This window comes from Podarcis raffonei, chromosome 9 (assembly GCF_027172205.1).
Source record: "Podarcis raffonei isolate rPodRaf1 chromosome 9, rPodRaf1.pri, whole genome shotgun sequence".
NCBI classification, from domain to species: Eukaryota; Metazoa; Chordata; class Lepidosauria; order Squamata; family Lacertidae; genus Podarcis; species Podarcis raffonei.
Genome location: NC_070610.1, coordinates 54,817,489 through 54,839,105, shown reverse-complemented (window position 1 = coordinate 54,839,105; position 21,617 = coordinate 54,817,489). Strand labels below are relative to the sequence as shown.

Here is a 21,617-nt window from a genome sequence, read left to right as displayed (position 1 = left end):
TGCAATAAAATTTCTATGCGGTCACAAAGTAAGCCACAGTTGTCAATCTGACATAAGTTATTTCTATGTTGCCCTGCAGAGCACCTTTGAGGCCTAGTTAGTAACCCAGGAACACATTCAACAGCATGAGTTTTCCTCTATATCAGGGCTTTGTTGGTGGAAAACTATATATCAGAATCAGTGTGAAGGTTGGTAATAAAAGTATCCAAGGCTGCAATCCATGCACACTTAGCCTGGATAACACCCACTGAGCGCAGTGGGGCATTTGTGAGTAACCATTCTAGGATTGCACTGCATGGCAGTTTGCATGGTATTGCACAGATATGTGTCAAACATGCTCATCAGTTTTGCAAGTGTGATCTGGGAGATTCTGCTAGGTTCTTGATACCAAATACTTTCTGCAAGGCTTACTCTTTCGAAATAGTTTCTAAACTAATAGGTTATTGTATTTTTGTATTTTGTTGGAAGCCACCCAGAGTGGCTGGGGAGACCCAGCCAGATGGGTGGGGTATAAGTAATAAATTATTATTATTATTATTATTATTATAAAGATACACTTCCATGGTCTGACTGGGAGGCCTAGCCACTATTTAAAGAGGTGAGCTTATTAAGGTTCATTGGAATTAAGGTACTTAGGCGAACTGATTTTGAACATCTAGCCTTTCATTTACCACGTATTACCTGCTAGTAGAATGGATATAGTGATGCCTCCAGCCCCTTTGGGAAGGGTTATTCTGTTTGCAGATGAATAGAAGATGCTGCACTTACAACATTTTACATATGACTGCTATTGTTTTAAAATGCTTAATAATGATGTCATTCCATTAGGTCACTAGAAAAATCATCAGGCGATTCACTTTACCAGATGGCACAGAAAAGGAAGAAGTTGTGATGCAAGGAGAACCTCAGGAGCCTGTTAAGGTGGAAGAGGGAGATGGATATTCCAAAGTCATAAAGCGAGTTGTGCTGAAGAGTGACAGCGAGCAATCAGAGGTTAGTTAGATTGATTGAATGAGAAATGAATTAGGAAAGTTAACAGTAGTATTACCTCAAGAGAGTTTCTTCTGGCCGTTGTGTTTAAGTTGCAAACTCCCCTCACTTGGTTGCAAGTCTGCACACTTCTAAGGGCCTTTTCATACATGTCCTGGGTTTTAAGGTTGCACATGTAGGGGCAAGTTGTGATCTGTAGATTGTGAAAAGCAAGTAGATGAATCCAGGGCATACCCATTTCGAAATCTGCAAATCATGTTTTCTAAATCACTTTGCTGCTGGGAAGATCACTTGCATTTGGAGAACATTGAACATTTCACTCGGGAGGGAACCTTGAAAATGTCCCTTCAGTCTAAGTGTTGCACTGAGGGTGGAGGGTTAGGGAGGAGGTGGAGTGAGTAGTATCCTATTGAGTAGAGAGATGTTTTCTCCAACATCAGACAGTAAAACTATCTATTCTCGATATCTATTCTCATACATGTCTGCCTTATTAGAAATTCCTGTTTCTAACTAGCAAGTATCATGACCCCAAACCCAATTGATCACAGGACTTTAAAGAAGATATAGAACTCGACAAGACTCCTTGATGTCAGCACAACCAGGTCATCAAGGAGTTTGGGCTTCCTTTTTTATCTTAAACCTTTTCAGACCCAGGGTACTTTTCACCCAGACCTGCACTGGGGAACCCATTCCTTAATCTTTTATCACATATTTGCATGATGATAGTGCTCCTCTTGCAACCAACCTTGAAACAGGCTGCGGCCCACTACTGTGTCATGACCCACCAGCTGAAGACCAGTGATAAAGGCCTTTTCAGCTTCAATAAAGCCTGTGATGGCCCCAATTCTTGGCTGAAAGAACATTCACCATAGCTCAGTAGGAACTGCCCAGGTCCTTGACTACTTAAAGAAGCCTACCTTGACTTGGTCTTGGCCCAAGCCCCAGCTGAACAAGATAGCATGTGGGTGCTCTGCTAATGGGATCTTCAGCTGACTGGCCTACTCCTAAATTCAAGGTACTCACATTAGTTGGTGCCCAAAGCCGTTTCTGCAACATGCAGAGAACTGCTCTCTTGGCAACAGTCAGATTCAGATGGGGAAGTACAAATAGAAAGGTCACAGAGCATTTACATCTTATGATATGCATAGTGAAACTGCAGGAATTGAAGTTTTCATTTGGAAGGAGTTTGCCATATGATTTGTGATGTCTACATCAAGCTAAGACCATCTGAATTCCTATAGTAAACTGATTTCACATCCTGGAAGAAATTTTGTGAGGAAATTTAGGATTCATTGATTTCTTGCAAAATTTTGCAACCAGGACAAGTTGAGCATATCTTTAAATTTATGTATTACGTTCACTTAGAATGATAAGCCAAAACTCAGTATCATTCATTTCAGACATTAACTAAGCAATCCTTGTTTTGAGCTCTCCTTAGTAGTGTGTGCTCACAATCACACAACTTATCCATGAAACCTTTCTTCACCAGGTGACCTTTTCTGAGCCAAGTGTACTGAGTGCCTCAGAATTTCAGTCTGAACCAGTGGAAGGCCGCAAGGTCAGCAAAGTTGTGAAGACTACGGTTGTACATGGGGAGCGAATGGAGAAGCACCATGGAGATGCTAGCTTAGCAACTGATCTTCCCTCAGCCAAAGATGACTTTGAAGAGGTAAAATATTGCCTTTTCAACATGTCTTTGGAAGTGTCAGTCTGGAACACCACTGTAAAATCATATGGGAAGAAGAATATACATAAACCGGAGTAGTTTACTGCAGTGAAGTACATTTGAAGCCTTGTTTCTAAGTAAAGTTTACCTGTTCTTTCTAATATGTTCAGAACAACTCAAAATAAAAAGTCCAAATTAGAAAATACACAAAACCACTAAAATAATATCTATCTGTAAATGTCCTGTATGAGACACCTGATAAGACCCAGTTAATGTTCTAGGAACATCTGATGGTGCCATATTCTTAAAGCTAAGCAGATGTACAGCTAATTAGTGACTCAGTAGGATACCACTGGGAGGAAGACCCTGAGGTCTTCTGCAGGAAAATCAGGGTTGGAATAAAAAAAAAAATCAACACATTTTATTTTAATCCAATTGCATCACCATATCTCAGCTTAACTATCCAGAACACCCTTCCATGACGTCACTACTTTAGCTGCACTGATTTCCAACTATTGCAGCAGCAGAACCCCTCCCATCTCACTGGAGACCCTCCACCCACAAAATACTCATTAACCGAACTCAGGAAACATTCAGGAAGCTTCTCACCAGAAGTAACTCTCAGTATCTCCAACTCAGTAATTTCCAATACTCTCATTAGATGTTCCTTTCACACTTAAAATTTACATTTTTCCTTCTGTCAAAATGGTGGCATAGAAAGACATTCACATTCCTTTTATCAACTGCAGTACTTCTTCACACTGTCACACAAGCACGTATTCATTGTGACCTACGAGAATGGGTTCACCTCAGTCTGGTGAGACACTGAAAATTAATTACATTAGCTGTGTAATTAATTACCATCAAGTACTCAAGCCTCCCATTCACCCCATAAATTGCCTATAAGCTGATTCAAAGAAGAATGCTCTGGAAACCAACAAGCTATAGGGGTGATCCTGCTGCTGAAAATCACACAAGACATTCAGTAGATGCCAAAGTTTACTTTATCACGCATTCTACCATACATAATCTAGATCTGATTTAGGGCAAAATCATCTTTACCGCTTGGCAGAATGACACAAAATGTCCAAAGTAGCTCTGATACCCTGGGGTAGTTTGGCCATTTTAATTGGTTATCATAGTCCACTGTCCATATGTTGACTAAGGATTTTTATGCTGTTTTATGGATGTTCTACATTCACAGATTAAATATCTGAGATTAGATTAATTATGCAGTATATAAAATTAAAAATAAATAAATATAGGCAAGGGATGTAGAGCCTCCATCCCAGAAGACCACAACTCCCATCATCCCTAGCCCATCAGCCATGTTGGCTATGGCTGATAACAGCTCTAGTCCAGCAACGTCTGGTCCCCATCCCTGATAGACATTGTATGTCTTGATTATATGGGTCTCCTGGGAAGATATTTCAGAACTGCCAAATGTATCTTGATTCTCATAAGTGCAAAGGCAGGATCTGGCTTCACTAATCTAGGACTAGTCCTGGGGTAAGAGCTGGAAATTTATAACACCTGGGGGGTGGGGGGAGTGCAAATATCCAGTTTTTGGATGTATTCTGGAGCAGGACTGTGAAGTTCATCTAAAGCTACTGGAAATAATGCATTTTTCTAGCAGTGGCAGAGAGATGTAGATTCAGTTGTGACTCCTCAAAATTCACAGTAAGTACAGAAGATTCCTATATATTTTAGACAGTCAAAATGCAATGAATTTGAATTCATGGGCACTCAATGACAAGATATTTTACATTAGCAAAAGCTGAAGTGGATGGTTTGCTGTTTGTTTTTTTGGCTAACTTTCTTTTTCTCATTGGCTCTGGACTTCAGCATTTCAGCAGGTTGGAATATTTAAGCTGTGCTTTAAAAGTCCTTTGTGGTATGGTTCTGTTTCTTGTTTCACTTTAGGCCCTGAACTATGCAGGTAACAAAATGAAAATTGAAGTCCCTCCTTTAGTAGAGAAAGAGGTCATGAAAGAGGATGGCTCAGTTATTAAAAGGTTTGGGTTGGCATGGCAGTGAACTTCTTAATGGCAAAATATTAACAAACTAACAGAAATTGTGTGGGAAGTGAAATAATGTCAGCTTTGAATCTCAGCACCTTAAGCTTTTCTTGAAAATACTAAGTGATCGACACTAAGGCCACTTCTGGACTGTCACTATTTTGCAGGTATGATTCAGTCACATACCTGCACATTTAGGCTGAAAATATCCCTCACATTTTGGTTCGGAGTCACTAAGTCAATTTTACATGCTTTGATCTCCAGATATATGTTCACCGGAACTCTATGCTTGACCTTTTTCTCTGTAACAAATACAACTGAAGCATCACTAAAAATAGGTTAGGAAGAGGAAATTTATCTTCTCAAGCTTCCACTTTGCCATTCAGACAGACAAGTGGGGCTGCAGTGTATGCCTAGCCAGGGGGCATACACTGTTCAGGGCTTCAGCCAAGGCTTTTTTCCAGCTGGAACTCTGCTCTGGCACCTCTCAGGTAGGTGCCATTGCCATTCTAAGAGAATGAGGGAGAAGTTTGGCTTCAGCCAACTTGCAAGCGGAGCCTTCAAATACTGTTTCCACTTTGGGGGGGGGGTATTAATACCCTTATTTTTTAGTTAACGTAGAACTAATTGTACAACCAAAACAGCTACTCCAGTGTTCCATAGTCAAATGTTTTGAAGCTGACTTGCCCTAGTATCTCAGCGCTTTGGTTCAGATGTCATGGTTAGAGGAAACATATGAGTAGATGCTGGGATAAGGCAGCCATGATGTATTCTCTCTACTTATTTCACAATCCACATTTTTATTGCTGTTTTGTAATTTCTGTTAAGCTTTAGCCTAACTCAGATTACCTGAGAGTAAACACTGAATTCAGTTACTTTTGAGTAGACATGGTTGGGATTACATGGCGGTTTGCTTTCCCACCTCGTTTCTTCCCCCTTTGTTTTCCATTTTATGATATCACACACTGGCTTAACATGGGTGGAGCCATCGTGTTTCCCACTTACGACTTTACCATGACAATAGTCAAGACTGACAATGTATATACTATGTGGCATCTTGGCTACTTTTAAGACTATACATAATGATGACTATGTATGTAGAAAAGATGGGAGGATGAAATGGGGACCAAGGAATGGTTTAGTTGCATAAAGAAACCCTTTAATAAAGCAATAAGGGAGTGGGAGGTATGTTAGCTGGTTAGGAAGATGCCGCATTCAAAGAAAATCCAGCACAGCATGGTCCATTCATTTCTTTGTCTCTGCCATGAGGAAGAAGATGTGTAGATGCCCTTACTAGACCAAGGCGGCTCCCCAGGAAATAACAAGCAAACAGACTCCCCATGCAAGATTAAAATAACAAACGACAGAAAATGTTTTGGTTCGTGTACTTTAGAAAGTCTTAGAAGACAGGAGTGATGTCATTTCTCATAGCTCCCTTCTAAAAAAAAATAAATAGAAATGTTTACCACCCACATTCACTAGACAAGCCCCATTTAACAATCTGTTCTCTTCGATGTCACTGTGATATTTACCAAAGCAGATTTAAGATGATGGCTGGAAACAGTCATATACCATGAACTACCTTTTCAAAGGTCAAAACTGTCTCCAGAACAAGTTGGTACAGATCAGTTCCAGAACCAGTCCCCACCCCCACCCCACCACCGTTGTCACTTGCCATGCGACAAATATATGCCAACAATTCATATTGCTGGATAAAGGCATTTGTTCCAAATCCTTGAAACACCAATGTGACGCGGGATTGCCGCCTTGTTCACAAAGTGGAGGAAAGCATGCATTCTACCCTTAAACAGGCTAGTGGTTGCAGTTTTTGCAAAATGATGGCATTTCCAGTTTTTTGAAATAGTATATTAATCTCCCACCTTTCCTCCATCATGGATCTCAAAGATACATATATATGGGTTTTCCCAGTGGCTTCCCATCCGGGCACTAAGTCAAGGCAGACTGGCTTATGTCAGCAAGGTGGCTGCATCTTGTGCCCTTACTCCATGTCTGGGGACAGTTGACAGTTCTAACCAAGTACTTTCTAAGTGCAAGTATGTTATAAATTTTGGAGTTAGCCTAGTCAACAGGACAAAATGCTAGAGTTAATACAATCTATAAGCTCTTGTCTGTGATAGTGGAAGCTGTGTGAGAACATTATTAAGCAGTTCACGGCTAAGGATAGCATGGGTCTTAATTGGTGAAGGTAAATCAGCAATGAGAGCAGATGCAGTAGAAATATTTAACAAACATGATTTAATTATCATCATGCTAGGTTTAGCACCCTGAAAAGGTTTGCATGGTTATTTCAAGCTCTTTTAATGGCTGTGCATGGAAGCATGTGTTTTTAAGGCCTGGTTCCAGAAGGTGGGCATCTTACCATGTTAAAAAAAAACCAAAAAATTTGAACAATTTTGTTCATTTGAAGTTAAAAATTATATTGTGGTACAAGCTTTCATTGGTGGTATTATTAGCATCAGTATCAATAATAAAATGTCATTATTGTTGTTATATTCCACCTTTCTATTAGAATAGTTAAGGCAGCTCACATCCATATCCTTGCTGCAGTCAATTTCATTGGACCTATTATGACTCAAAAACATTATTATTAGAAAAGGGAAATTCCATTTCCTTTTTAGCATATGCTACGATTGCTCACTCTTTACCCATCATTTCCCTGCAGGACAACAATGAGTAAAGCCAGTACCCAGAAGAGGACTGTGGTTAAGGACCAGTATGGAAACCGTATTCATGTGGAACTGCTGGAGGACACACCAGAAGCACTACCCCGGGATGACCTTCAGCATGACCTCCAGCAACTACTGAGACATTTCTGCAAAGATGAGTGGAAGAAAGAGGCCAAATGAGATGCTGCTAAAATCTCACCCACAGACCAACACACATATCCATTCAATATCCAGAATTCACTTTCTTCTTTTGCTGTAGATGACATAACATAATCACTAGAGGACACTAACATTTCGACTTGGCATATAGTGTAGGGTTGTTTTTCTTTTCTTTTCTTTCTTTTCAAATATCTGTAAGCTAATTTGTGACCAAAGATAGCATCCTTCATTTGGGATGGTTTGTCTACTAAAAGTCATTGACTTTGTGCTATACTGGAAACTTGTCAAGATCGCCATCTTTGTTGTTCCTTTGCTTCTGCATCCGATCCATACAAACATAGCTTCTTCCACAGGCCTCTTCAAATCACAATGTATGTGCATTTTTTTTAAAAAGGGATGCTAACGTTAACCTGTAAATAGCTAAAGTGCTTGGACTCACAAGACTGAAAGAAAGAAACACTGCCTTTCGTGACTACTTTTAGGATCGAGAACTACACGGTCTGTTGAAACTGTTGAAGAGCGATTAATTACTCTTCCGTTGAATATACAACATGGATCTACTGAGAAGGAAGCATGTCAGCCTCCCATGTTTATAGGACTTCCAGTTTGTTGATCTCCTTGACTTGAAAGTTTCTGAGAGTCAGGCCGCAACCTCAAACCCCTGCTTTATGACTCCTGGGAAGCCACCTAAAGATTTCCTGAAGAAATAAATACCCAGTTAGGTATAACTTGCTAGCAGCTATATCTGTGGCACATTTGCATACTGTATTCAAATCTTTTAGACTGGAACAAGAGGCAAGGTGCATTACAAACAAAACAAAAAAAGCTCTAACTCCTGTAATTTCCTGTTTTCATCACTGCTTTAGCAAACCACGCTGTCTTATTGGTGGTTATTCCTGCTGGCCACTGCACTGTAGATAACTTGATAAGGGAAAAGAAACCCTTTCCCACTCTTAAGAAAGGTTACTCTAAATTTATCACATTCTATCAAGACTGTCTCTTAACCTGGTTTATGCATGTGGCATTGGGAAACACAAACTCAACCTTCTTGTAACCATGTCAACAGATTATCTCTCTTAGCACTGAGCGAGCAGAGCTTAACCTTCCATTTGAGATTGTTCTTCAGAGATTTGCTTATGGAGGGATATGAATCCATTGGGCATTTGTTTTTTTGTCGTCGTTTTATTTATATTCCTTAACCAACTTTCAGGAATCATCATGTAAATGTCTGCACTTTGATTTTTCCAAGAAGGGCATATGCGACTCTGGAATTATTCTGTGGTCTGTACCTAATTCTAATAGTGGTCTGGAGCTCTGTTGCATTTTAACATATATATGTAATTATATATATTATATATATACATATAAAATGATATACATTTTGAATCAGTTATTTGATAAAGACAAAGTATATTCAACAAGGATGAGTCAAGTCCTCCAGGGTTGATATTTTTCAAAACCTAGCCAGATTTTCCTTCTTGTAAAAAATAATAATAATAATTGACTCAGTGCTCAGAATACCGAAAATAAATGTTACAAATGGCACCTCTTCATTTAACTAACCATGTGGAGAGAAAGGAAACGTTTTGGGGTGTTTGGCCGCCTGCTAAGAAAGCTACCCAAAGTGCCATTCTAACATTTTTCATTTTGGTTGGCAAGCACTTGTGACTGCCAAAATGGAAGGAGACCCATTTCAGGACACACAATAGCTCATTTCTCATTGTCAAGAACATCACTGGTTGACCTTCAAGACTGGGGCTCTAAAAGAAACGCATTTCTGTTGTGTACTTTGCGGTGCAGATGATGTTCTGTGTAACAGCATAATGGCTATCCTCCTTTATCGGTTTTGATTTTTTGCTGTGTTATCAGAGAACTTGAATACTGTGAGAAGAAGTGATTTTAAGTTGATGAGTCAGCATCTTGTTCCCATGGTGATAACACTAACTGAATATATCTATGAGGGCATGTATTAGTTAAAAAGATTTTAAAAAAGACAAAACAAAAACAACACTAACAATACATAGCTGCAACGTGTACAATGGCTGATTTAATTAAATAAAAATGTACAAGTGTTAAATGTAGCACTAATTGTATGCCTTTTTTTGGTACAAGTTTAACAGGGCAAACTTAGTAACCTCTACATATTATTATTATTATTATTATTATTATTATTATTATTATTACTATCATTATTACCTCTGCATAACCAATAATCAAATTTGGTTATTTAATTTAAAGTATGGGAAACAAAAGACACTGTTTACTGTTTTCCATTCATAAAAGAATGGATCTTGATCTTTTCTTATTGGTAGCAACTTCAGTGCATTACTTACTAGGCATGGTGGTTATATTCCAGAAATGATGTCCTGTGTGAGTTTTGTTTCGTTGTTTGCCAGTTGTTCTGACATAGATAATCCATAGAGTTGGAAGGGACCCTGAGGACCATTAGTCCAACCCTCTTGCAATGCAGGAATAAGAGACTGTCCCATACGGGGATCAAACCTGCAACCTTGGCATTATCAGCATCACGCTCTAACCAACTGAGCTATGCAGATGGTAACTCTTTTATGAAGATGGTGACATCAACTTGACGGGTAAACTGCAGACATTCCCTCCTATGCATGAATCCCAATAGGCAACCCACAGAATGTGCATGATCCCACAGGCAAATGTTTCCTCTTTTCCACGATTTTGGGGGCTTAATAGTAAGATACCTTAGAAGCATTGACATTAGAATCACAGTTGCACTGTTCTCCATGAAAAGGTATTATGTGTGGGAAAACTCCCGCATAGTTACAGAAGCATAACCAACTTTTTCCCTTTTTTTTGTTTTTTTTTGAGAGGGTCAGGTGCTCTGATGTTTTTGAAAGAGAGGGAAGCAGGGCAAATATCAAAAGATCTATCCCAGAATATATGTAGTGGTTGGCAAGAATACCTGTTTGGAATCACCAATGGGAGTCAACATGTGCAGGGGTACTTAGATAGAATCCTTGTCCCAAGACACTAGAAAGAGAGAGAGGTCATCGCTCTCTCATGGCATGTGCTTTGAATATACTACTCAAGATATTCCATCTCCAGTTAAAAGGTGTGGGAGAGGCCTGAGATTTTGGAGAACCAAATCAGAGGACAAAAAATACTGGCCTAGTGTCATCCTTTGCAGAAGGCGGTTTCATATGTTCATTTGTCATTCTTCTGCAGCCAAACAAACATTTGTGCCACATCTGATTAATGACAGTATCATTGTTCTGAGCTATATATTCATTAATAACATGGGGAAAGATGTTAATAAAAGCATGGCCAATCCTGTAGATACCTATTTTACAAACAGATTGACAAATTGATCTCATGCTACAGGGGCTTGAAGCAATAAAATAGCAAATAAAGTGTGGTGCTCATGTTGGTAATTGAAAGGGAGAGGGGGGAAATTAACTTCTCTGTTGCTGGATTAGTTGCAACTCCCCTCAGGCACAAGAGATGAGTCTTGGTGGGTGACCCGTTGAAAACATCTGCTTCAGCAGAATGCGAACCATGAAGAATGGAACAAACGGACACCACAGCTTCTGCATAAATCAACTGTGATAAATACTATGTGCAGATTTTTTAGTCATCTCCTCTTTAAAAAGAACGACAAGCCACACGGGCAAAGGAGCAACTAGCAACATAGTTTAAGTCTGCTGATTCATCCTTAGATGTTAGATGGTTGACAGGTAGGTGTCCACAACTGCTGTCAAAACGGCCCACGGGGTGTGTGTGTGTGTGTGTGTGTGTGTGCGTGCGTGCGTGGTCTGTGAGGGAGGGTGGAGTGGACAGGGCAGCATGTTCCTATGCTCAGTATAGGCCAGGAAAAGGAGTGAACCAACCACCTCAAGTGCCATAAACTCCCAAAGCAGAGAAGTGGCACCAATTTCCAGGAAGATCTTGCTGAACTTTCACATGATCTCACAGAGTGCAACAGATTTCATGAGTAGCTCCTAGCCGCATACAGGCATACAGCAACTTTTGCTATCCCACTAACTATGAATTGCTAAGTTAGTTGTCATTTCAAAAATCTATCATCCCCCCCCCCAATGGGATTGAAAACAGCCACAACAGCTCTGGGACTGAGATAATTATTCTACTTGTGTCTGTCTGTATATGCATCAGAGGAGCAAGCAAACTTGGGATGCTGCAGATCCAAGGCTGCCCTCAGCCCAGCGCATGTCATTTCCTACAGCTGTGGATTAATGCCACAGAGCGCTCTGCCAGTGCAACAAGGAAACCTCCGGCGGCAGACCCCTTCTCTGCCTAAAAGCATCGCTCATCACTCAGCTGTTCTAAGAACTCAAGAGAGAGAAAATATCCCACTTTCCTGCAAATGTCAACTCCTCACAGCCAAAGACAACCTCTATGTTCTCCTCCTATCTCTTATAAACATTTTAGTCTTTAAAATATTACGTCATTTAATATTTGGTAGAGTACAGCATACAGCTGTATCAGAACTACCCATGACCCTTGTTTATATTGCGCTGTTGGACACAATATGTTGAGAGTTGAGCAATTGTGGACATGGTCAGTGGGGTGGAAAGCCTCACCCTTTCCAAAATGGCGGAAATGAAGCCTTTTGCCAGTAACTGACACTGCAGGTTTCTGGGGGAAAGCGTGAATGAAAAGAGCATGCTTCAGACTGGGAGGCCACCCAAAAACACAAACACTAATGGGATATACCAAGAGCAGAATAAAAAGCAGGAAGAAGGGACAGTACCTCAGCAAGCTGAAGGAAGGGGTTGAAGTAATAAAGTTCTGAACCAAATGCCAATAGTGGATATGACCTTGGGCCTTCCGGTTTGATGAATGACAGCTGTACAGGCAAACCCAGAACATCAGCTTGAAATATGCGTTATCATTCACTGCAATCAGAATTAAGACTTTCCAGATAAAGGGATAGGGGGACCTTTGGCTATGCTGGCTGGGGGTGATGGGAGTTGACGTCCAACAAGGAGCATGGTCTGACAATTCCAAGGTTGCAGGTTCGATCCCCGTATGGGATGGCTGCATATTCCTGCATTGCAGGGGGTTGGACTAGATGATCCTCAGGGTCTCTTCCAACTCTACAATTCTATGATATGGAGGGCCACAGGTTTCCCACCCTAGAGTAAAGGTACTCGACTATTAAGAACAAGTTTGATGAATGGTGGCAATTCAAATGATGTGTCTATTTCTTGCTAACTTCACCAGCATTGTTACCAGAAAACACAAAGTGCAGCACTATAGGAATGAGCGAGGTAGACTGCTACAATTACAAATGGCATTTACCTAGCAGAAAGAGGCTAGCAGCGGTGTATTTGTCACCAGAAAGCAATCAGCTCCAAATCACTGCAAATAAATCAGCTCACTGTGAATAAACAGCCATTGGACAGGTTTCAGAAGTGAGACACATCATTCTCTCAATGCCTATGGAATTATCACGTTCAGACCCAGCTTGTACTCTAGAAGATCAACACTGCCTGAAGGAACTACTTTGCTATGTGCCAAAGGTTCGCATATGAACCATTCTGTTTTATTTCAGCTTATTTAAACAGCCCCCATCAATGTTTCGCAGAATATAAAAGAGTGCCTCTCGGTCGGAATTTTGCGAGTGATCCTGTAGCTTAAACCTTTTTAGGGAGAGAGAACAGGCTGACCTTTTTGCTCTGTTCCAAATAGGTATGTGCAATTTACCCCATTTCTGTGATCTTTTCACCCCTTGGGGCAGGAGAATGGTGTCTGGAAATGGCAAACACATGGCTCACACATAACGTCTTTGGCATGACAGTCTGCAAGATTGCATTCATCCAGTTCTTTGAGGCGCATGAAAATAGCATTACAAAACAAAAGTGAGGTGAAAATGGGATTGCTTTCCTATAATAGCTGTTAAAAGTCAGGATATTGGAGGAATCTACTACTTATAGATGAGATCCAGCTCAGCTCTTGGGCAGTTTGTGTATATTAGGGGAAAGTGTAGCTACATTTGTGAAAATAACAAAAATGTGTATTGGGGAAAATTGATTTTTAAAATGTGTACATTAGCCAACACTGCATGCAAATACTCACATGATATATAATCTCCTGCATTTTAAAACAAAAGGCCTACACTGAAGAAAACTAGCATGTCAGGGTTCTCGTTCTGTCTTCTTGATACACATTCACAGCAATATATATAATTAACCATATTTCTAACCCATCTTTCTTCCAAGGAGCTCAAGGTGATACACACACACCCATTTTATCCTGTGAGGTTGTTCAGTTAGGCTGAGAGACTCCTATTGGGCCAAGGTCACCTGGCAAGTTTCATGGATTTGAACCCTGGTCTCCCAAGTCCTAGTCCGATATTCTAACCACTACACCACACTGCCTCTTGCTGGTGTAACCCCTCACCTGAAGCATAAAAAGCTTAAATTATTGTCTGACCAAATGCTTTGACTCACAGAATGACCTTCAGAATCGGAACGACTTTCAGACTCACAATCTGAAAGCTACAGAACCTGTAATATCAAATGCATTTGGATCTAACCTATCTCTTTCCATGAATGATAGCTATTGACTTATCAAGGTTGCTAACAGGTCCTTGAGTAGGCAGGTGGCACTGCAAGACAGCGCATGCTGCCTTTCCAAAATGCTTGATTTTTCTCTGCAGCGATCTCAGATTACAAAGCAGGTTCCCGAGTGGAATCTCCATGGCAAGCCAGTGGCTCTCATTATTGGCTTGCTTTAAATATACCCTTTGGCAGACATTATTCTCCTGGCCCTCATCTCAGCAGAAGGCGGCCACCATCAAAAGAGAAGTCCAAACAAATGAGCCATTAGTACCAAGTGGTTGTTTCCAGCTGATTTATGGCCTCTTTTGTGCTGCACTGCATTACTTCCTACAAGTCTTGAGGCCTACTCCTAATTTCCATGGCAGGCTCGCTTTATTGTCTCTGTGTCAGAGCAGGGCAGAAAATAGCAACACATTTAGCAGAGCTACACAAATTACACCAAGAAAATGGATTTTGAATCTCCCCCTCCTTGCAGCTGGTGGAACGTTCAGCATCCTACAGACTCTCTGAAGGAATGCTTTTTTCAACTATAGAAATTGAAGCTAATACAGAAAACACTGCATCAGCCGATTACATTTGCATCCTACCTGTGTTAAAAGAAATGTACCAATGTCTTTGTTTCCTACAACTCCTGTCTTGCCAAAGGCAAAAGGGTTCTGTATTGGGGCTCTCTGAAGCAAGCACAAAACTCAAGTAGTGAAGGCAGCCTGGAATTACTAAGCAGCACGCCTCATCACACGCAATGATACAGATCCTCTCCTTTACACTAGACACAAGAATCGAATAGCCTAACAGACCAAGACACAAAAATAGGATAAACTAACATACCAGACCCTCATTTACAAAATGGTACCAGACAAACAACAAGCCCTCCTTCATACAAAGATAGAATACTAACCAAACTTCAATCTTCATGGAGCCCCAGGGAGGTAGCAGCGGAGACCTGTCTGGCCAGGCTATGCAGCACTTATTTCAGTTTAGGCCTGAATCGAAACTCCTTTCTCTCTGTTCAGGCCCTGTGATTTTTTAAGCTACCTTCACCTGGCTTTACTGTAATTAACTTCACCTGGCTTGGGTGTCTCATGATCTAGGCCAGCAGGCAAGCATAGTAATTAACCTACAGCTGGGTTATCTCTGAGAACAGAAGCCCTCCTGCAAGCAATCAAGACAGCATTAGAATCACTGCTGCTTAAGGGGATATAGAGGGTTAACGATTCCTCTTGCACATTTTCACAACAATCCCCAGAGCACAGGAAACCACAGGATCAGTGACTCATGTTGGAAGTTTCCACTTCAGCTGCATATGTCACCGTGGTTTGACAACACTGACATGGATTTATCTCATGATCTGGCCATTTTACTTGATCCTTCTGAACAGGCGTGAAATATAGCCACGGGGGTGGGGAGACCAAGCATTCTACTCTAACATATGACTCAGCCTTAGACAGTGGTGCACTGATTTCTAGCCCAAAGTCCTACCCAGAGTGCACCACTGACTCGAAGGCCACCCTTCTCTAACCTGCTGCCCTCCAGATGTTTTGCACTACAACTCGTCAGACCCAGCCAGGGATGAGGGTTGTGATCAATAACATCGGGAAGGCACTAGATTGGGAAAAGGTTCTCTAGAGGATTATAAAGTCATGTGGTAACTCTTCCAGCTGCATATTTCATCTAATAAGCAGGTTTCAGTTTATGACCCTGATATCAAGGAGATACTCCTGGAACACATTTATCAGTCAATGGAAAATTATCTCATAATGCACACATCTTAACATTAACAATCTATCAGCCTTGCAATGGTCCTGCAATGATTCGGTTTACTTCCAAAGGAGTTGTTTTGCTTGGATCTTATACAGAACCACTAAAAGGCAATCATGCTTTGGATATCATTTTCTGCCCCCATGAGAGAAGTGTATAGTGTGATCATCACCAATTACTAATTTGGAAAGGGAGGGAAATTTGAATCCAAGTTCTCCAATCGAGAAAAATGCTGTATGAAGGAGCAATGAATTCAGTCCTTTGAGCTATGCAGTCAAATCTGATGATTCCACATCGCTTTAGGCTAGTTGGGGTGTTTCCATGTGGCTTTTATTGTTGATTCAATGCTACTCGTTCACACTATTCCTATCCTCATTGAAAAGCCAACCCAAATCTCCCCATGTCATCCAGATAATGTTTCCACTGGTTTCAAAACAAACTTACCAGATTTCCAACAGAAAATGGTAATTCTGGATTAAATGGAAAATGGATTCTGATAAGGGTGTCATGTGGACACTGTGCAAAACTTGCAATCCACAGTAAACAGCCCTTGGGATCTATGAGGACATAGATCTGGGCCACATGTGTACTGTTGACTCCATGGCTCACATGAAAGCTTCTCAGAAGCAGTAGGCTTAGCACTGTTGGAAACAGAGCACTGGGCAGGATTTGTTCAGTGCAGCAGGACTGTTGTTTTACATTCAGTTAATACCCATGTTAAACTTTATATTGGGGTTTTTCCCCTTGAAGTCTATGGGTCACTAGTTGACCACCAGCCACTACAACAGCAGCTCAAGCAAGTAAATTCTGGTCTGGAACATTTGCATAGTTTCTGTAAAGTAGTCCTGGAAAAGGAGCAATTTTGCTATTCACGTGGTTGAAAAGCCAAAGACAGGAGCCAGACTGGCTGTCAGCAAAGGAGAAGAAAACAAACACATTTCCACAGCTTTATCTATATGCATTTATGGGTGCTGAGCACAGAAGCAAAATAAACTATGCTGTCAGGGCCATTGACAATAAAAACAGAGGCACTATAATAAATGGTCTCACAAGTGATGGCTGTTCTCTCTAATGTGTTCTGTTGTAGGAGGGAGACTGATCACTCCCAGTTCAGGCGCCAGGGAGCAAACCCAAACAAGCAAATTATGTGTATTGCATCCAACCAAGAGGAGAGTGCAGTCAAAGATAAATGGTTCTGGAGAGGGCTTTTAATGGGAAAAGCCCAGAGTTTCCTTGCAAGCTACATGTGAGCAATGAAAGCTGCACATTCTTGTTGTTGGCACCTGTCTGTCTTGAAAGACAATGGAGTGTGCCTCTGCGGATGAAGCCAAACCATAGAGTGACCTCTCCAGGGTGCAAACCTGGGCAGGGCATGTAGAGGTCCTGGGCTGCTCAGATGGAAAGACCCCACTCAGCCTCACTGAAGTGATCCAAAGGAAGCAGAGCAATACATCTAGCACCAGCTTGGATGCAGGAGTTGCTGGAAGGAGGCGTACAAGACACCATCCAACCATCTTAGGGACTCTACTCTGGATTTCTGCAGGGTTTACTCCTTAGCCTTTTCTTCTCCCAAAGTATCTCACAAGGCAGCAGAGGTTTAGGATCAGTGTTTTCCTTCTCCTACATGGGCTACCTTCCCAGGTTGATGAGCCCCAGATGCCCCACGTTTCCCTCTACAGCACCTGCAGAAACTGCCTTCTTTACCATTGGACCCACTATTCATCTTGCCTGCTCAATCCACCAGAGCCTGTCTTTGCATGCATGCATGACTTCCCCTAAATACAAAGACAGGGTCCAGCAGGCTGAGCAGATGATTTAGTGTACCTAAAACAATGGCGCAGAGGGTGAGATAAAGCAAGTCCAGCAGGAGATTTCATCAAACTTCTCAAAGCCATCCAAAAAGACTCCTATCACTCACCTGAGCTTCATCGGTGGTACCAAAGATGATGGAAACTGGCTTTGATGGGCAAAACAGCACAGCAGATGCAGCTGGTCAATGGTCTTGCACAGTCATACTCCTTCACAGTAAGACAGTACCCCTTGCCCCAGTCATTTCACATGGTAACAAACTTTTTATTAAAAGCCATGAAATATTTTGGATGGATGTATTTACCTTGGAAACTGTGTCATCTTGCTGGGTCCTAATATGAGATTTTAATATTCTGTGTTTATATTTAAACACAGTTATTTACACTGTTGCTCCATGACTATAGGATTCCATTTCTGTGGGGGTAGAACATGGATGCCCCATCCATCCATCCATCCATCCATCCACACATACCCTTTGTATACAAAATATCTGATGAAGGCTTCTGACTTCAGAGGTAGGACATCCACGGTGCCTGCAGGAGATCCCAGGTGCATCTGGAGCTGATGTAGGGCTGGGAGGGCCCCCTGCCTGGCAGCTTGGAGAGCCACAGTCAGACAGGGTAGGCGATGCTGAGCTAGCTGGACCAATTGATCTGACTTGGTAATATGGCAGTTTCCTGTGTTCCTATCTAGGAGGCAAACATTTTAACAAAGATCACTATCATACCAAAGAAGCAAATCACAGGCCAATGAGGCACAACAGCATGGCAAGCATTCATGGTAAGAACTGCTTTTAGAATGGTTTAAATTGTATTTGCTATTGGAATAGTTTTAACTGTAACTGTTCTGAGATGTTTTTAATTGTCATTGTTTTAATCTTCCTTGGACTGTTTGCAGGAGGAAGGGCAGGATAGAAATTCAACAAACGGACAAACAAAACAAAGAAACAAACAATGCATGTCTATTATTTTGCATTTTGGAGGTTGCAACGCTGATCTTCTAAGATCTCTGGCACATTTGGTTAAGTAGATATGATTCTGGTTCAGTTCTGTCCATACTGGCCTTAATTTGGTGCACAATATTCTTCTTTGCAAGGTGGGGGAGACCATGGAGGAGGGATGGGAGGAATTCCACGTTTTAGGCAACTGTGCGTTTGCTACAAACAGCAATAACAACAACTGATTGCAAGTATCACCCCGCTGACAACACACGCATTGCTGTTGTTACTGTTACCACCTTTCCATTTCTCTGGACTTTAGGACAAGTTTTTATTTTTAAAAATAATGTATTAAACTGCTTTGAAACATACAACCTTCTTCCTTCATGGAAAGCTGCAAGTTCACGTTGACGGGGGTGGGGGTGGGGTGTTCAGTGAATAAATCTACAACGTCAACCAGTGTTACACGGGAACGGTTTCCAACAATTTTCGCAGTCATGGTGGCTCCTGAAAGAACTGCCTTAACTCATGGTAACGACCGCAAAATGAAGTCATATTCCATCAGCTAAAATGGAACGTCTTCCTGGGGGGGGGGGGACATATGGAAGAGGCCCTAAGATCTACTTGGATGCTCCCCAAAACCAAACCCTTGGAATAGCAAGCAAGTGACCGCCAGATGGCAGCAAACTGAAAGTTTTAGCCAAGCACAGAAACGCAGGGTAGTTGCAGCTATCTCAAACGGACACAATGGAGAAAAAAATGTTTTCCCACAAAAATATGCTATTGATCCTCTTCCCTCTCCAACTCCTAACCCTCTCCCAATTAACAGAACCGTTTAATGTTTTTCTGAATGCCTATTCAGAAATAATTCCCATTAAGTCCAGTGTGCATAGGAGAGGATTGAAGGGGTGGGTGAAACCTGATTCTTCTAACACCTCATTTCATATATGCCCACTTGACTGCTTCGATCTGCAGAACTGGCCCTGCTACAGGTGCCATGTAATACTCCTTCTGCATTGGAAGAAATCTACCTTTTAGCATGGAAGCTGCTACACTTCGGTACTCCCTGCCAGAGACATCAAGAAGGTCTTTGCTGTACTCTTTTCAATGCCTACTTAAAATCTGCTTCTGCAAAACTTGAGATTCCTCAGAGCCCGTCAACATTATTTCCCTCTTTGCACATGTTTGTGTGTGTATGTGCGTGCGTGCAATTTGCCTACATCAGGAGTGGCACTCACAGCCTGAACATCAGCATCAAGCATCACATTCTCAAATGAAAACAATGAGAGCCAAATGTCAGCAGAAATCACAAATTTATTAATTCTTAAATATATCAGTCAGTTCTTTACCATTATGGCAAGAAATATATATATATATACATGGTGTCGCATGGTAAACTGCAGTGTTTTGAAAATGACAAAGGGTTAGGTGTGTGATTCAGTTGGAGTGCAGAGAACTAATTCACATGATTCCCCTTCCCCCCGCCCCTCACATCTCAGTGTGGAAAACAGACCTGACCTAGAGTAATATGGCAACACCACATGCTATGGTAAAAAGTGTAAAAAAGAAAAAGAGAAAGAAAAGAAAAACATCCTACACCTAATTTTGTTAAATGTAAATACACTTATACCACCTAAAGCCGCTTCACAAAAGAAGAAATTGATTTAATTTTTTTAAAAAACAAAATGCACGAGGCCACTGTGCCTTTTCACAGATCCTGTTTGCGGGTTAATATGGCTCAAGACATTTACTGTAGATGCTTGTTATAAACATTTCTGTGGGTTGTATAAGAATCATCACCAGAGAAGCTTAAATTTCTCTAACATATATATGTATACTAGGAACAACATCAAGATGTAAGGAATAAGATCCACTTTTGATTAGTAATCAATACAGAGAAATGAAAGTTATACAAATTAGGACCTTTTTTTTGTCTGCTTTAAAAATTTCAAGCTGCTGCAAGTTGTAAATTTAACTTACTAAAAAATAACATTGATCAAAGTATCATGCGCTATACACCATTACAGAAAACCGGTAGCCCCAATGTTAACCAAAGAGAGAAGAAACAAACAAAAGTATTTTTTTTTTCAAAAGGGAAAAAAACCCCTATTTTTATTGTTAACTTTCAAAGAAGAGGAGCAACGCTTGCAGGAATATAATTTCACATCTACACAACAGAAGCAATCAAATGGCAACTGAGCAATCTGTTCTAAACAGACACTGAATTTATTTCCTGCTTACTTTGCATGTATATATGCAGCAACAGGGGGAAATAGTTAATAAAGCTGCAATAAGTATTTTATTCCACACTGTTCAAGAATGTTGATGAGCCACGAGAAAATAGATAAAATTATTATAGCAAAAGCGTAACAGTTTTATTAGAAAACAGATGTTTTCTTGGTAGTTTCCTTTTTGTCAGTTAATAAACTGTTGCAAAGAAAATTAAGACAAGTAAGCTCCTGATACTAAGCTTTTAAGGCCTAATTGTCCTAGAGTATCTTGACTAGAGCATCAGTTTAAAAAACCCTCTACAACTTGCTTTAATAAATGTACTGTACATCCATAAAATGATCTTTAGAAGTTTTAGTTTACCCTTTTAACCACCAAAACCCATCTCATATTAATGTGCTCACTGCTTGGCTCTGAACAAATGAGAAAAAAACACTTCAAAACATTTCCTCTTCCCCTGCACTTACAACTACAAAGCTAAATAAATTGTTAAAAACAAAATGAATTTCCTGACCAGATAAGAACAGTGACAGATACTTCTAGCGAGGTCAAGCCAGTAAATTATGCCATTTCCCCCCAGTTTACCTACAGTGACTCATAACAAAGATGGCTCCTTGAAAGAAAAGCCTACAGAAATGCTTTGGTCTAAACCCAGTATTTCTACCCATATGTCCTACAATAACAAAGGTGCTGTTAGTAGGAATTATTTCTACTATGACCAAAGCAATGCCGATTGTCTTTAAGAATAAACGAGCCAGAAAACAGAAGTAGCCAAAATTAAAACAAAGTTAACTGATTTTTTTTTAAAAA

The 21,617-nt window shown here is 40.8% G+C and overlaps 1 protein-coding gene across 50 annotated transcripts in view; it reads left to right on the top strand.

Annotated features, from left to right (window-relative positions):
* Positions 1-8,180, top strand: part of ANK2 (ankyrin 2) — a 320,751-nt gene extending 312,571 nt beyond the window's left edge. For 47 of the 50 annotated variants that reach the window (XM_053403696.1, XM_053403706.1, XM_053403733.1 and 44 more), the window contains 3 exons: positions 829-993; positions 2,480-2,659; positions 7,358-8,180. In XM_053403696.1, the coding sequence (XP_053259671.1) occupies positions 829-993; positions 2,480-2,659; positions 7,358-7,372 (360 nt within the window). In that variant the 3' untranslated portion in view covers positions 7,373-8,180. Of the gene's footprint in view, positions 1-828; positions 994-2,479; positions 2,660-4,579; positions 4,672-7,357 lie in introns of all 50 variants that reach the window. The other 3 variants (XM_053403732.1, XM_053403731.1, XM_053403710.1) reach the window with 2 other exon arrangements.
* Positions 8,181-21,617: the final 13,437 nt, after the last annotated feature.